This window comes from Salvia miltiorrhiza, chromosome 1 (assembly GCF_028751815.1).
Source record: "Salvia miltiorrhiza cultivar Shanhuang (shh) chromosome 1, IMPLAD_Smil_shh, whole genome shotgun sequence".
NCBI lineage: Eukaryota > Viridiplantae > Streptophyta > Magnoliopsida > Lamiales > Lamiaceae > Salvia > Salvia miltiorrhiza.
In genome coordinates, this window is record NC_080387.1 from 60,681,072 (window position 1) to 60,695,983 (window position 14,912).

The 14,912-nt window shown below is 38.7% G+C and overlaps 1 protein-coding gene, 1 long non-coding RNA gene and 1 other non-coding gene across 4 annotated transcripts; 2 read left to right on the plus strand and 1 right to left on the minus strand.

Annotated features, from left to right (window-relative positions):
* Window positions 1–2,081: 2,081 nt before the first annotated feature.
* LOC131011048 (uncharacterized) lies at window positions 2,082–3,829 on the minus strand. The gene is made up of 3 exons (XM_057938797.1): window positions 3,542–3,829; window positions 2,169–3,433; window positions 2,082–2,118 (listed from the first exon to the last, which is right to left on the minus strand). Exons 1-3 carry the CDS (start codon window positions 3,827–3,829, stop codon window positions 2,082–2,084), a joined length of 1,590 nt encoding a protein of 529 aa, XP_057794780.1.
* Window positions 3,830–4,397: 568 nt separating this feature from the next.
* On the plus strand, window positions 4,398–4,504 carry LOC131007383 (small nucleolar RNA R71). Its single transcript, XR_009096085.1, has one exon. It is a non-coding gene; the product is annotated as a small nucleolar RNA R71 (small nucleolar RNA).
* Window positions 4,505–12,293: 7,789 nt separating this feature from the next.
* On the plus strand, window positions 12,294–13,336 carry LOC131000572 (uncharacterized). 2 transcript variants are annotated; one of them, XR_009093749.1, is made up of 2 exons: window positions 12,294–12,617; window positions 12,720–13,336. It is a non-coding gene; the product is annotated as an uncharacterized LOC131000572 (long non-coding RNA). The 2 variants fall into 2 exon arrangements; XR_009093750.1 differs by having other exon boundaries at window positions 12,728–12,967.
* The last annotated feature ends 1,576 nt before the right edge of the window (window positions 13,337–14,912 follow it).

Sequence of the window (14,912 nt, forward strand, 5' to 3'; positions counted from 1 at the left end):
TGAAACCTCTTGGTCCTCTCTTTGTAGAGGCTTGAGCTTGCAAATGCCTCACTTCGAAATTCATCCAACTCATTGAGTTGAAAGACTCTAGCTTGGCCGGCCTTCTTGAAATCAAAATTGAGCTTCTTGACCGCCCAATATGCCCTGTGCTCTAACTCTACGGGGAGATGACATGACTTCCCGTATACAAGTTGGTATGGTGACATGCCAAGCGGTGTCTTGTACGCCGTTCGATATGCCCAAAGTACGTCATCAAGCAAGAGAGACCAATCCTTCCGGCTCCCATTCACCGTCTTCTCTAGCACTTGTTTAATCTCCCGGTTTGCCAACTCGGTTTGACCATTGGCTTGGGGATGATAAGCCGTTGTCACTCTATGCTTCACCCCGTACTTTTTTAGAAGTCCTTCCATCCACTTGTTGCAAAAGTGGGATCCTCCATCGCTTATCAAGGCCCTTGGAATTCCATGCCTTGTCAAAATATTCTTTTGAAGGAACTTGATCACCACTTTGGAGTCATTGGTTTGAGTAGGAATTGCTTCCACCCATCTTGAAACATACTCCACGGCCAACAAAATGTATTGGAAGCCGAAAGACATTGGGAATGGGCCCATAAAGTCTATGCCCCATACGTCAAAGAGCTCAACTTCAATCACATTGTTAAGGGGCATCTCGTGCTTCTTTGATATTCCTCCCATTCTTTGGCATTGATCACAACTCAAAATAAATGAGTGGCAATCCTTGAAAATAGTTGGCCAATAGAAGCCACTTTGAAGCACCTTAAAAGCGGTTCGGTTGGTGCCAAAGTGCCCTCCACTAGGGGAAGAATGACACTCCCTCATAATAGCTCCCCATTCCTCTTCGGGTACACACCGCCGGATGATGGTGTCGGCACATCGTCGATACAAGAACGGCTCATCCCATAAGAAGAATTTCACATCATGAAAGAATTTTTTTCTTTGGTAACGATTCAACTCGGTTGGTGGATGAATGCCGGATGCAAGATAGTTGACGTAGTCCGCATACCATGGGGTGTGGGTCTTGACTTGCAAGATTTGCTCATCGGGAAAATTCTCATTGATGGGCACATCGGCATTTTCCCCTTCCACGGGATTCTCAAGTCTTGAAAGGTGATCCGCCACAACATTTTCACATCCTCTCCTATCTCGGATTTCAATATTAAACTCTTGAAGGAGGAGGATCCACCTTATCAACCTCGGCTTGGCATCTTTCTTCTCAAATAAATATCGGATGGCCGCATGGTCGGTGTGAACAATAGATTTTGTGCCAATGAGGTAGGAGCGGAATTTGTCGAAGGCATACACAACCGCCAAAAGTTCCTTTTCAGTGACGGTGTAGTTTGATTGAGCCTTATCTAGAGTCCTACTAGCGTAGTAGATGACTCTAAATAGCTTGTCTTTCTTTTGCCCCAACACGGCCCCGACGGCGATGTCGCTTGCGTCACACATGAGCTCAAACGGTTGTGACCAATCCGGTGTGATCAAGATGGGAGCACTCACTAAAGCCTTTTTGAGTTTTTCAAAGGCCACCAAACAATCTTCATCAAAGTTGAACTTTGCATCTTTTTCAAGAAGGTGACATAAGGGTTTGGTGATCTTTGAGAAATCTTGGATGAATCTTCGATAGAACCCGGCATGTCCAAGGAAGCTTCTCACGGCTTTCTCATTGGATGGTGGTGGAAGCTTCTCAATGGCCACTATCTTTGCTCGATCCACCTCCAATCCGGCTTTGGAGACCTTGTGTCCAAGCACAATTCCATCCCTAACCATAAAATGAGATTTTGGAGACAATGATCAAAAGAATTGCCAAAGATAGAAAAGTCATCCATAAAAACTTCCATTACATTTTCAATTAAATCATGGAAAATGGCCATCATGCATCGTTGAAAAGTAGCGGGGGCATTGCAAAGACTAAATGGAATGCGTCTATAAGCAAAAATGCCATAAGGACAAGTGAAAGCGGTCTTTTCTTGGTCCTCCGGGGCAATCATGATTTGATTATACCCGGAGTACCCATCAAGAAAACAATAAAATTCATACCCCGCCAACCTATCAAGCATTTGGTCAATAAAAGGAAGAGGAAAGTGATCTTTTCGAGTAGCTGTGTTCAACATCCTATAGTCAATACACATCCTCCATCCATTTACTAACCTAGTTGCAATTAGCTCATTATGCTCATCTTTTATGACGGTTATCCCCCCCTTTTTAGCAACAACTTGAGTGGGACTAACCCACTCACTATCCGAAATAGCAAAAATAATTCCCGCATCTAGCAATTTGAGAACTTCTTTTCTTACTACTTCTTGCATAATAGGGTTTAACCGTCTTTGGCCTTGCCTCCTAGGTTTAAAATCATCTTCCATCAAAATCCTATGCATGCAAATGGATGGGCTAATCCCTTTTAAATCGGAAATTGACCATCCTATAGCGGACCTATACTTCCTCAAAACATTTAGCAATTGATCAAGCTCATGAGGAGAAAGGTAGGATGATACAATTACCGGGTACGCCTCATCCTCACCAAGGAAGGCGTATTTCAAGTGTTCAGGGAGAGGTTTTAACTCCAAGCTGGGAGTCTTCTTCTCCACTCCTTCATCTTTCGGCTCTCCATTTCTCAAGTCCAAGAAACATGCCTCTCCTTGTGAAATTTTCTGCACAAAGTTCATTTCATTAGCCTCAATAAATAAGTTAGAAGCATTAAACTCATCATTATCAACAAAAGAGAATAGAGGGTTTAGGAGGCAAGTGTCCATTGGATTGTTGTAGATGTGGTACTCCTCCATGTTGATGCAAGACTCTATCACTTGCATCATCTTGCATTCACCAACCCTCTTTTCTTCTTCCTCCTTGTACTTGAGAGCCTTGTGGATTGAAAATGTGAAGCTCTCGTCATTCACTCTAAGGGTGAGTTCGCCCTTAGCAACATCAATGAGGGCTCTCCCCGTTGCCAAGAAAGGGCGCCCCAGAATCAAAGGCACATCTTTGTCTTCCACCATGTCCAAAACAACAAAGTCCACCGGGAAAATGAAATTGTTGACTTTCACTAGGACATCTTCTACTATCCCCTTTGGATAGGAAACGGAACGATCTGCCATTTGAAGGGCAATTGTGGTTGGCTTGATGGTGCCAATCTCTAGCTTGTTGAAGATTGAGAGCGGCATCAAATTTATACTTGCTCCCAAATCACACAAAGCTTTCCCAAAACGATCATTCCCAATATCACAAGGGATTGTGAAGCTCCCGGGGTCCTTGATTTTGGTGGGGATTTTTCTTTGGAGAACGGCACTACATTCTTCGGTTAGATTGACCGTCTCATTCTCTCCCATCTTCCTCTTGTTTGATATGACCTCCTTTAGGAACTTTGCATAGGAGGGCATTTGTTTCAAAGCTTCAATAAGTGGAATGTTGATGTGCACCTTTCGAAAAATCTCAAGAAACTTGGAGAATTCATTCTCCACATTCTTCTTTTGATGTCTTTGAGGAAAAGGGATTGGTGGGCAATAAGGTGGTGGAGCCACGTACACCTCCTTCTTCTTTCCTCTATCTCCTTGTTCCTTTGAAGGGTTGCCATCTCCAACTTCAACCACAACACCACTTCTATCTTCTTCGTCGGGCATCTTGGGCTCTTCATATGTTGTCCCACTCCTTAGAGCAATGGCCTTGCAATGCTCCTTGGGATTCACGATTGTGTTGCTTGGGAATTGCCCTTGTTGGTGTTGATTGTTTATAGACTCGGCAATTTGTCCCACTTGTATCTCAAGCATTTTCAATTGCTTGGCTTGAGCCTCTAACTTCTCATCCGTTCTTGTCATGTGAGCTTGAGTTGTGGTCATGAACTTCATCAATATTTCTTCAAGGTTGAGCTTCTTCTCTTCCTTGATCATGCCATGGCTCACCGCAAATCCGGGCGGTGGTTGCAAGAAATTGTTTGGATTGCTATAGGAGAGGTTAGGGTGGCGGTTAGGTTGGAATCCTTGAGTGTATTGCCCTTGCCCTTGGTAGCCACCTTGTTGTTGGGGCCGGAAGTTCGCATAGCCTCGGTTGTTGTTGTTGTTGATGTAGTTCACATCCTCGAAGCTAGTTTGTTCTTCAACCACGGGCTCTACCCTTGACATTGATATAGCATCAATCTTGCTATTCATGGCGGTCAATTGAGCCGTCAAAAGAGCTATCGGATCCGAGCTTGTTGTAGCCGCCACCTTCTTCAAGATGATCCTCTCCGTTGGGAATTGATGGCAATTGGTGGCCAAGTTCTCTATGATGTGAGCGGCCTCCGCGTGGCTTTTCTCCAACAATGCTCCATTGGCCGATGCATTCATGTCTCTTTGCATCTCACCACTACACCCGGTGTAGAATACACAAATGATTGTGTTTTGATCTAAACCATGGTTAGGGCACTTCCTTAGCATCTCTTTGAATCTCTCCCAAGCTTCGTAGAAGGATTCTCCATCAAATTGGTGAAATTGGACTATGTCCTTCTTCATCTTCATGGTTCTACCCGGAGGGTAGAACTTGTTGAGAAACTTTTGAGCCATGTTCTCCCATGTAGTGATAGAACCACCCTCTAAAGATTGGTACCATGTCTTGGCCATGCCCCTTAGCGAAAAGGGGAAGAGTCGAAGTCGAATGGCATCCTCCGGGACTCCATTTATCTTGATGGTGCCGCATATCTCCAAGAAGTTTCCAAGATGTCCATTCGGGTCATCTTGGGAAAGACCGGCGAATTGGTTTTGTTGTACCATATTTATGAGGGCCGGCTTGAGCTCAAAATTGGTGGCGTTGATTCTCGGGGCATGCACTCCTCCTTGTTGGACAATGGGTTGGAACATATTGCTAATAGGTGGTGGTGGAGGTGCATTTCTTAGAGCTTCTTGCTCATTGATTTTCCCTTGCATGGCTTCTAATTGCATTTGAAGTTGACGGATTAAGTCGTGATTTTCCGCCATAGCTTCCTCCAACTCTCTATCTCTTTTTGTTCTTGCTTTGTTGTGTCGACAAAAAGCTTCAACCTCAAGGTTTATAGGTATAAGAGGTGCACCCTTAGATCTTGTGTTCATACACTACCTATCAACCAACAAGAACAAGAAGTCAAAACACAATCTTAAAATAGAAAACAAAAATTAAAGCAAGTAAAATGTCTAAAGTAGTTAAGCACAATGAAGCAAAATATCACAAGCAAAGAAACTAAACTAATCCCCGGCAACGGCGCCAAAAACTTGTTCGCTATTATTTTCACCACGCCGCAAGTATACGGGTAGTTGTAATATATGGAAGCAAGGTCGTATCCCACAAGGATTAGTAGTTCAATCTAGTGATTATCCTAAGTCATTATGCTATAGCTATTTAGACTAAACAATGGAGTGATTGGTTTGATTATCTACTAATTACTTAACAAGTGCAAAGACAAATAAAACCAAATAAGTAAGTGGATTAATAAGATGATTAAGGCGATTTAGGGACTAGGCATCGATGATTAAGCAAAAGACTTCAATTATAGCTCAATATTAATCTTGACAATCCTAATTATCTAGAGTGATCTCCCAACTAGTTCTAGCCCCCTCCCGGACGACTAGAGCGGTAGATTACGGGTCATAGTTGCCGTCCCCGGTCAACTTCTAACCTATAACTCCCAAAAGCACACAAAGATCGACATACTCTCACCCAACTCTCAACCTCCCGGTTATCGAATTGATATGTTTCAAACACCTTATCTATTGCAATTATCCTCTCCCGATTCAAAGTGCAAATTAGAAATGCATAGAATGTGGCCAACAATCCATACAAGAAATAAATCAAGGGTTTGAAAAGATAATGTGCAAATGAATAAACAAGATTTATATTGAGCATAAAAAATCAATCCATTACAATAATCATCTAGCCTAATCCCCAAATCAAAGAGAAATTTAGCCTAACATGTTCAAACACAATAAATCAAAGTTAAAGGTGTACATAATGAAAGAGAGAGTAAGAAATGACAAATCCTATTTATGAGCTTCTTCTTCCTTCTCTTCTCTTCAATGGTAGATGGGTGTGTTAAAGGAGGCTAGGGTTTAGTGTGTGGAGTGTTGGGGAAGATGAGTGATGGAGAAGAAGAATAATGAGAGAAAAAAGGGGAAAAAATGGGGTTTAAGGGCTGAAAAACGCGACTCCGCTCTTTTCCCGCGGTCATGGCCCGCGCCCGTGGTGCTCAAACGTGGGCAAAACTCAGGGAACCCGCGGTCCCGCCCCGCGTCCGCGGGTGGTGACCGTGGGGGGACCCGCGGTCCCAGCCCGCGGCCGCGGGTGGTGACCGCGGTACACCCCTGGACTTGAGCACTTAGCCCGCGGTCCCACCCCGCGGCCGCGGGTGGTGACCGCGGGCGATACCTTCCCCACGGACGCGTGACCGCGGCCGCGGCCTCTGTGCGCGGCTGACTTTGTCGGCCCCGTTCTCCCTCGTCCGAGCTCCGATTCGGGCGCCATTCACGCTCATGGATTCCTCTCGAGACGTACTTTGATCCTATGCTCTCACAATTCTCCAATCAACTCTTGATTTGCCCTGAAAATACTCAAAAACTATACCAAGCAATCAAAACTCAAAATTGGGATACAAACACATATATGCAATCAATTCATGGGGAAAAATGACAACAATTCGTGTGATATTGAGGTATGAAATCCATGTTTGTCACGATGACCTTATGTAAGTTGGAGATGATTTTTCCTCCAAACTTTTTTGATATTATGATGCATCTACCCATTCATCTTGCACGAGAGGCAATTTTAGGGGGACCAGTACAATACCGATGGATGTATCCTATTGAGAGGTTAGAAGTTACATTTTTATTCACATTATATTTTAAATTCATGATAAAAAAAACTATTATTTTATTTTGCTTATTTTTATAACATTTGTTTTAGGTACTTATATAGATTGAAGCAATATGTTACTAACAGAGCACATCCAGAAGGATCAATGGCAGAGGGCTATATTGCTGAAGAATGCATGACATTTTGCTCTATGTATATGAATGATATTGAGACACAATTCAACAAAGTGGAGCGTAATTATGAAAAACGCAAAGATATAGCACAAAACAGCTTGTTTGTTTTTTCTGAGAACACTCGTATCTTAGGAAAAGGTGTATATGACTATTTTGATGACATATCACTAAAGCAGATGCACACCTATATTTTAAAGAATTGCGATGAAGTGATGGAGTTTATTAGGTACGTACCTTATCCATTTATTTTTTAGTATTCATTATCATAAGTAAATTATTAAGTACTCCTAATAATAAAATAAAATTAATGTAGAAGAGAGATTTAATTTAAATTTTTAGCACGTGAAAATAAGGCATAAGACAATCTAATATTATGTGTAATATTTGTAGTGAGCATAAGGAGATGCTGATACGAAATGGATGTATTGATGTGGAAAAGGAGCATGATCAAACTTTTACAAAATGGTTCGACCAACGAGTAAGTGTAGTTAATATTTCCCTTGTTATTATTTATTATCTCGTCATCTAATTTATGTTCTCCATTAGATCACATTGGCATCAGATGAAGAAAAAGAACGATTTCATGAGGGTTTAGTACACTTGGCTAGTGGTCCTGATAAAAGAGTAACTCATTGTGAGGGTTGTACAGTGAATGGGTTGCGGTTTAATACTAAGCGACATGATCTTGGGGAAAAAAACTCAAAACTGTGGTGTGGTTGTGAAAGTTGAAGATGACATGGGATTTCAAGAATACTACGGCGTGTTGGTGGATATAGTTCAGTTGGACTATTTTGGAAATAATCAGGTGACGTTGTTCAAGTGTGATTGGTATGAAGGCAAGTCAGTGCAAAAGGACAAACACAATTATACAAGTGTCAACTTATCAAAACCATGGAAGACAAATGAGCCATATGTGTTGGCAACTCAAGCAGAACAAGTTTATTATGTTAATGACATAAAACTTGGCAATGATTGGAAAGTTGTTATCCGAGCACAAGCCCGCAATATATGGAATGTGGTTGAGAATAAGGAGGATGAATGTGTAGTGAGTAATGGGTCTTATCAGCAAAATGAATCACATTCTACAATCGGCATGATTCAACCTAATAATGATTTTGTCGAATGGTGTCGAAATGATGTCCCGGGATCAACCATCTCCACAACAGCAATAACACCAAGAAAAGAGCATCCTCAAGCAGAAGAAGAAGAAGAAGAAGAAGAAGGAGATGAAGAAGAACAAGAAGATGATGATGATGATGAGGAGGAGGAGGATGAAGAGAAGGAGAAGATTGACGACAGCGAAGATGATTTATGATGTTTTTTTAATTCTATTTTAATATATTTGTTGTTACGAGAATTATTTAAACAAGATTGACTCTTATTTCATATATAATAAACGTGATCACGTCTTCTGAACAATACTGTATTCATAATAAGCGTGATCGCGTCTTCTGAGCAATACTCTTATTTCATAATAAGCGTGATCACATTTTCTGAGCAATACTCCTTATTTCATAATAAGCGTGATCACATTTTCTGAGCAATACTCCTTATTTCATAATAAGCGTGATCACGTTTTCTGAGCAATACACATATTTCATAATTAGCTTGATCATGTCTTCTGAGCAATAATCTTTGTGAACCAAAGCCTGATATTAGCATATCAATTCATTGCATTATGCTTTTTTATTATAAACGTGATCACGTTTAATGTGCAGTAGTGTGGTTGAAGAATTACAAACTAATTCGTATTAAAATACAAATTAATTTGTATATTATCATCGCATTTCTTAATATTTATAATATCATTGTTATTTTTGTGACATATAGTGACAATACATCCAGCCAACAATTAAGTTTGTCACTAATGAATTTTTTTGGTGACGAGTGAAACGACTGTCACAACTTAACAAAGAAATTTAGTGACAATAAATAAGAATAATTAATATCGTATGTCACTATTGCACTTTGCGGTGACACCATAATATATTGTCACTATTTATATGATTGCAGTGACAAATTTAACAATCATCACAGACGTATAGTGACATTAAATAATGACAATAATACAATTCATCACTGTTATAATCATTGTGACGAAAATAAATTATTGTAACTATAAAAATATTTATACTGACAAATTAACAAGTGTCACTAATATATAGTGACAATAAATAATGACAGCAACAAAATTTGACACTATTATGTTATTTTGTGATATTAATACGTGTTGTCACTATTTTCAAACTTGTAGTGATAAAAATATAATTGTCACTACTATACAGTGACATTAAATATACGCAACAATATAATTTATCACTATTACATTATATTGTCACGATACATAATATTGTCACTATACATATGTTTTGTAGTGATAAAAATAAGATCATCACTAACATGTAGTGACAATAAATACTGACAACAATTAAATATGTCACTACTACACTATTTTGCAACGGTATATCGTACCGTCACTACATGCATATTTATAGTTACAACACTCGATTCGTCACTGATATATAGTGACAAAAATTATCGACAATAATTTTTTTTGTCACTGATACATTATTTTGTGACAATGATTTTTTTTGTCACTGAAAAGCTATTTGTAGTGACAGAAATATGATCGTCACTCGTATTGTTGCCACTAAAAACCGTTTTTTTGAGATTCTTCTATCTGACCTAAGTGAAGAATCAAGATCTCGTTGACTTAACGGGATCTAAAATCCTAATAAGATTTCAGGTGTATATATAATTTTGTATATCACTTTGATTTACTATGGGTGAGAGTTACATATTAACTTGAGCACTCTGTAGCTTGGGTAATAACAATTTATATATGACAGTTGGTAATCTGTATTATGTGATTGTATTTGGTATGATATGATGATAACATCTCCTTAAGAAGTTCAAAATGTTTATTGCATTAAACCCCGTAGGTGGATTAAGTTCAGGTGCATAATAAGGTTGGGTGCTACTACTTAAGGATTAATAAGAAATTAATTAATATAAGTTGTTAGAAATTTTAATTAATTAATTAATGGATGTTGGATATCTTAAATACGGGGGTTCGATAAGTCTTAATACAAACCCCAACTCATCATCGGCAATAAATGGATAAGTCAAAATTGATTCTCTAGTGGAGTGAATTAATATTTATGAATTAATTGTGATCTGGGCTGATCATAAGAATTAATTCATTTGATGCACATCTTTATTCATTGTATTTGATTCATGGGCTGGCCCAAAGACTCCCAAGTCTAGTAAGACAAAAAATAGCCCAACTCACAAGTCTGGCCCATATCCCGTGTTTATAATTATAAATACATATCAACTCTAAACAGAAAATAGACTTATTATATAATTTCATATTACAGAGAATTAAGTTTTCTGTGAGCGTTATGCGACCCTATTGAGTGGGAGTTTTTCTTCGGAGAATCTTCGAAGATCGATAGAAGTTTTTATCCGGAGAATCTTCGAAGATCGTCCTTCATCCGACATTGGAAATTGAGCAGGATACAATCCAGAAGATCAGAGCTGAAGTCAAATTTTTGCAGGAAATCACCTTCTGGAAGTCTTCGTAGAACGACCGTAACTTTGTCTACAGATTTCCAATTCAGGCGAAACAGGCGACCACATAAAGCTCTTTCGAAAACGAAGAAGTCGTATTTCTAGGCAAAATGCAATTGGGGATCATTTGAGGTGTTAAACGAGGCGTTGAAGTATGATGTCTTGTTCAACAATTTAGATGATGAATTCATGCGTATTCTTCAAGTATTTCTAAATCCCTATGTGAATTTAAATAATCCAAGAGACGATCATCGGGTAAATTGAATGTTAATTAAATTTAATAGTGGAGACTCATTTCTTATTATTCAACCTACATAAATCAAAATTTTCTGATTAAGAAAAATTAATATTCCTACAGATTGATCCAGCTTAGAGCTGGCAAAATAAACCCGGCACAGCGGGCTGGCCCCGGCCCGCCCGCATTTAGGGCTGGGCTGGGCTGTACAAAATGTAGGCCCAAAAAAACTCGGGCCTAAAAAGCCCGCCCAATCAGCCCGTCGGGCTGGGCGGGCCCCGGGGCTAAAAAGCTCCGGGTTTTCGGGCTAAAAATCCCGCCCGGTTGAATTTCTAAAATATATTTTTATTAATTTAATTTTAATTAAGTATTCTATTTTTAATTTTATTAATCTAATTTTATTTGTTGATTCTCTAACTCTTCCTCAAAAGTCAAAACGTGAAACATTGAAACCCTAAAACTCTATCTGCCCCAGCGGCGCTACCAGCCTACTACACGGGCACACCACCCCGTTGCCGATCATCGGAGCCGCCGTGGTGCCGCCGACCAACAAAACCTACCTACGCCTAAATGTCGAATGAAAAAGGTGTGTTCTGTTCTCTTGTTTTTTCGAGTTTGGTGGTCTGGGTAGGACCGTAGCCGTATGGAGAGGGAGGTGCGAGAGGACTAGCGGCTGCCGGCTAGCCGACGATGTCCGACGTGTGAGGCCACGCAGAGAAGGCTCTGGGTAGGGCGGCGCAGAGTGTTTTGTTTGAGCAACTGCAGTTTTGTGTTAAGGAACTATATTAGATGTGTAATATATTCCAAATCTTGACAAACAAAGCACTTTAATACATCATATATATCTCCGTTATATTTCTTGTATGTATATTATATTTCAACTCACTATACAATAGTAACAGTACATCGTGAGGGAGCCTGGAGGAATATGATTAGAGAAGATGAGATAAAATGAAAATGGATGATAATTGATATTAATATGTTGTGTTTGTAATTGATATTAATATTAATTTCTTTGATATTAATATTTCTTTAATATGATTAGTATGTTGCTTTCGTAATTGGTATTAATATGATTAGAAATGGATGATAATGGATGATAATTGATATTAATATTTCTTTAATATGATTAGTAACAGTACATCGCAATTGAGAAATTTCTAATTTCTTTGCTTATTAATATGCTGTGTTCGTGTGTTTATAATTATTATTTGAATTTATTTTTGTTTATTTAATTTTTTGTAAAAATAAAAATAGAATTTAGTGAAAAAATATCATTGGGCGGGTTTGGTCCGACCGCCCGATCGAGGCTAGACTGAGCCTGCAAATTGGCAGCTCGATCGACTGGCCCGGCCTGGTAAATCTCAAAAGCCCACTAGGCTGGGCCGGGCCAACCCGGCCCGCCCATTTTGCCAGCTCTAATCCAGCTATTACAAGACTAATTCCCTCTGACTGGCTGTCACACACTGCTGATATAGTGTCTCTCTTTATATTAAGGTATGTTGATCCACTCTAAATGACCATCATATTACATGGATCTACTTCAGCAATAACTTGTCTCATTCTTGTTAGTAATAACTTGTTTCTTTCTTGTTAAAACGCATCAGCCTGAGCAAAAATTGAGGCCCACTATGTCTGAAATTGCGGATTCGCTGGAAGATCATCTGCTACAGAGACAAACTGAAGCAGTTGCTATGGCTATTGAGTTTTCACACAACTCATTGATCCACCAACAATTTCAGTTCTAAATACCTTATTGAGGATTGAAATTGGTGGAAAGTCTACAAGGGAACTTTTGCGGAAGATAAGGTAATTATCTGTTTTGTTTTTCAAAGGCTTTTATTTGTTTGATGTAGTGCTTTTATTTTTTGAGGGAAGATGTGGTGCTAATTTAAGTTACTACTTTTGTAGGTTTATAGGTTTATGTTGTTAAACAATTTAAAAATATGTTGCTTCTGCGCAACAATGATCAAATTGTGGAACTTGGAACCACCCGAATATTGTTAGTTTAATAGGGTTCTGCATATTCGGTAAGAAAAGATATATTATCACCGATTTGATGCCTTCCATGTCTTTGGCAAGTCTTATTTACGGTTATTGTTGAACATGGCCTATTTTTAATTATTTTGATTCAATTGATTTCTTGTTTATTTATTAAACTTATCTTCTTGTGAAATAGATGCTCCCCTAGGGTCCCAACAACTAAATTGAAGGGCAAGAATATTGGACTAAATTGAAGGGCAAGAATATTGGTTGCAGAGGGTCCAAAAATATTGATTGCACTCCAAGTCCCTTTGGCGCTGAGACATCTGCACAAACAGCAGCTTGGTTTGACAACAAAACAACATCATTCTATCTCTATCATTCAGATCACTTTTTAGAAGATAACTTATTCTATTATTAATTTGTATTTGTACTATTGGATTTTTGAAATGTCCAATAAGTTGTGTCTTATTACTCCCGTGCGATGCACGTTTATAAATTGAGGATATTTTTCAATAATATAATTGAGAAATTTTTCTTAGTTATATTATTATAATTAGATAATAAATTAGATGATTTATTTATATTATGTAAAATAGCTCTAATCAATAAAATCAATTCATTTTATAGTTGGAGGCGGATCACATGAATGACCAAGATCTTGACAAAAAAATTTATCTTAATGATCACTATTATCTATTTAAAATTTCATCAAAATATCTAAATATTTTTTTCTTTCAAAATTTCTATTAGTCTAGAAAGAGCTTTTGAAACTTCTAATATATTTATGTTTTACAACATATTTTTTCGAGGCGTTAATTGACTATAAATCTGTAATACCCCGAATTTTTGATCCTAGGATTCATAATATCATATTGATATTATTAGGATATGATAGGTCCCTAATTCCCGATTAAACAGAATAATTATCCTCGCGATGATTTAATGAGTCTTGATGCCTAGGTTTTCTCTTAAGAAAAATGGAAAATAAGAAGATGATTATTTTATATTTCCGTGTGATGTTGATTTAAATCATTATGTATATACATGCATACTTTTTATTTCAAGGTATGAAAAGCAAAGTGCATATTTAGTTTAATACGTGTTTTTTTTATAACGGGTTTGAGCGAGAACGGGCTCGTAGAAATGGCCGAAGGGTGGGCCGATTTTTGGACAAGCCTTGGGCCTATTTTAGGCCCCATTATTTAGTTAAATATCAGCCCAATTTTCAAGTCCAAGCCCACATGTGATCAGCCACCCTTATTTTATTATTTTTGCCAACATAATGATTAAAAGTGCATGAGAACTAGTAGAATGTGACCTCCAATGCATCCATGCATTGGTGGAAGCCACCCCCCTCTACCTTACCCTAAATTTCGTGCCCCACCCCTTCCTAAAGCCAAGAGTTGGCTGATAATTCTTCCCACTCACTCAATTTCACTCCAAGAAAAATACCAAGGCAAGAAAAGCTCTCACTCTCTCCACCTCTCTTCATTTTCGTCCCTCCTCTTTTCCCCCACTCTCACAACTTTTCTCCCACCATTATCACACTCCATAGAAGCCCTTGAAGCCCCAAGAGAAGTATCAAAGCAAGGGAGAGCGTGGAAAAATTAGGGCGTAAAGTTAGAGTGAATGTTGTGCTTCGAGGGTGAGTTTTTCTTTGATTTTCTCAACTGAAAAAGCTTTATGACTATGGATTTTTACACATATGTGTGATATATTATGTGAGGATATGTTTTATGATTTTGGATGTTTATTTTGGTAGAGTTTATTGGGTGAAAAACCGTGCATGAGGTAAGGCAGCGAATCTGCCATAAGCACACTGCTCCGGCAGCGTTTTGCAAGGCGATTCCAGCCATCCAAACGGTTCCCAAAAATTCCCAAATTAATTTTATATTGTGTTTAATATGTTTTCTATACTATGGCAAAATTTCAGAATATTTGGAGCTCGTATGATTTATTTATGAATTTTTGAACATCACTGCCTGTCTGGAATGCATTTCTGGTAAACAATCTTTGGGAGGCCATAAGTCAAGTTTCAATCGGTGAAAACCTTTGAAACTTGAATATGTCACTCTAGACTCCCGTGTCTTTCTTTTGGTATCGGCCTCACCATTTTTA

Excerpts from the sequence above, each read along its gene's own strand:
- LOC131011048 (XM_057938797.1), bottom strand. The coding sequence starts at position 3,829 with ATGACAAGAACGGATGAGAAGTTAGAGGCTCAAGCCAAGCAATTGAAA. Across the intron at positions 3,434-3,541 it reads ATAGAGGAAAGAAGAAGGAG|GTGCACATCAACATTCCACT; the intron begins GTGTACGTGGCT and ends ATTTTTCGAAAG. Across the intron at positions 2,119-2,168 it reads AATGAGCTAATTGCAACTAG|CTACTCGAAAAGATCACTTT; the intron begins GTTAGTAAATGG and ends TGTTGAACACAG.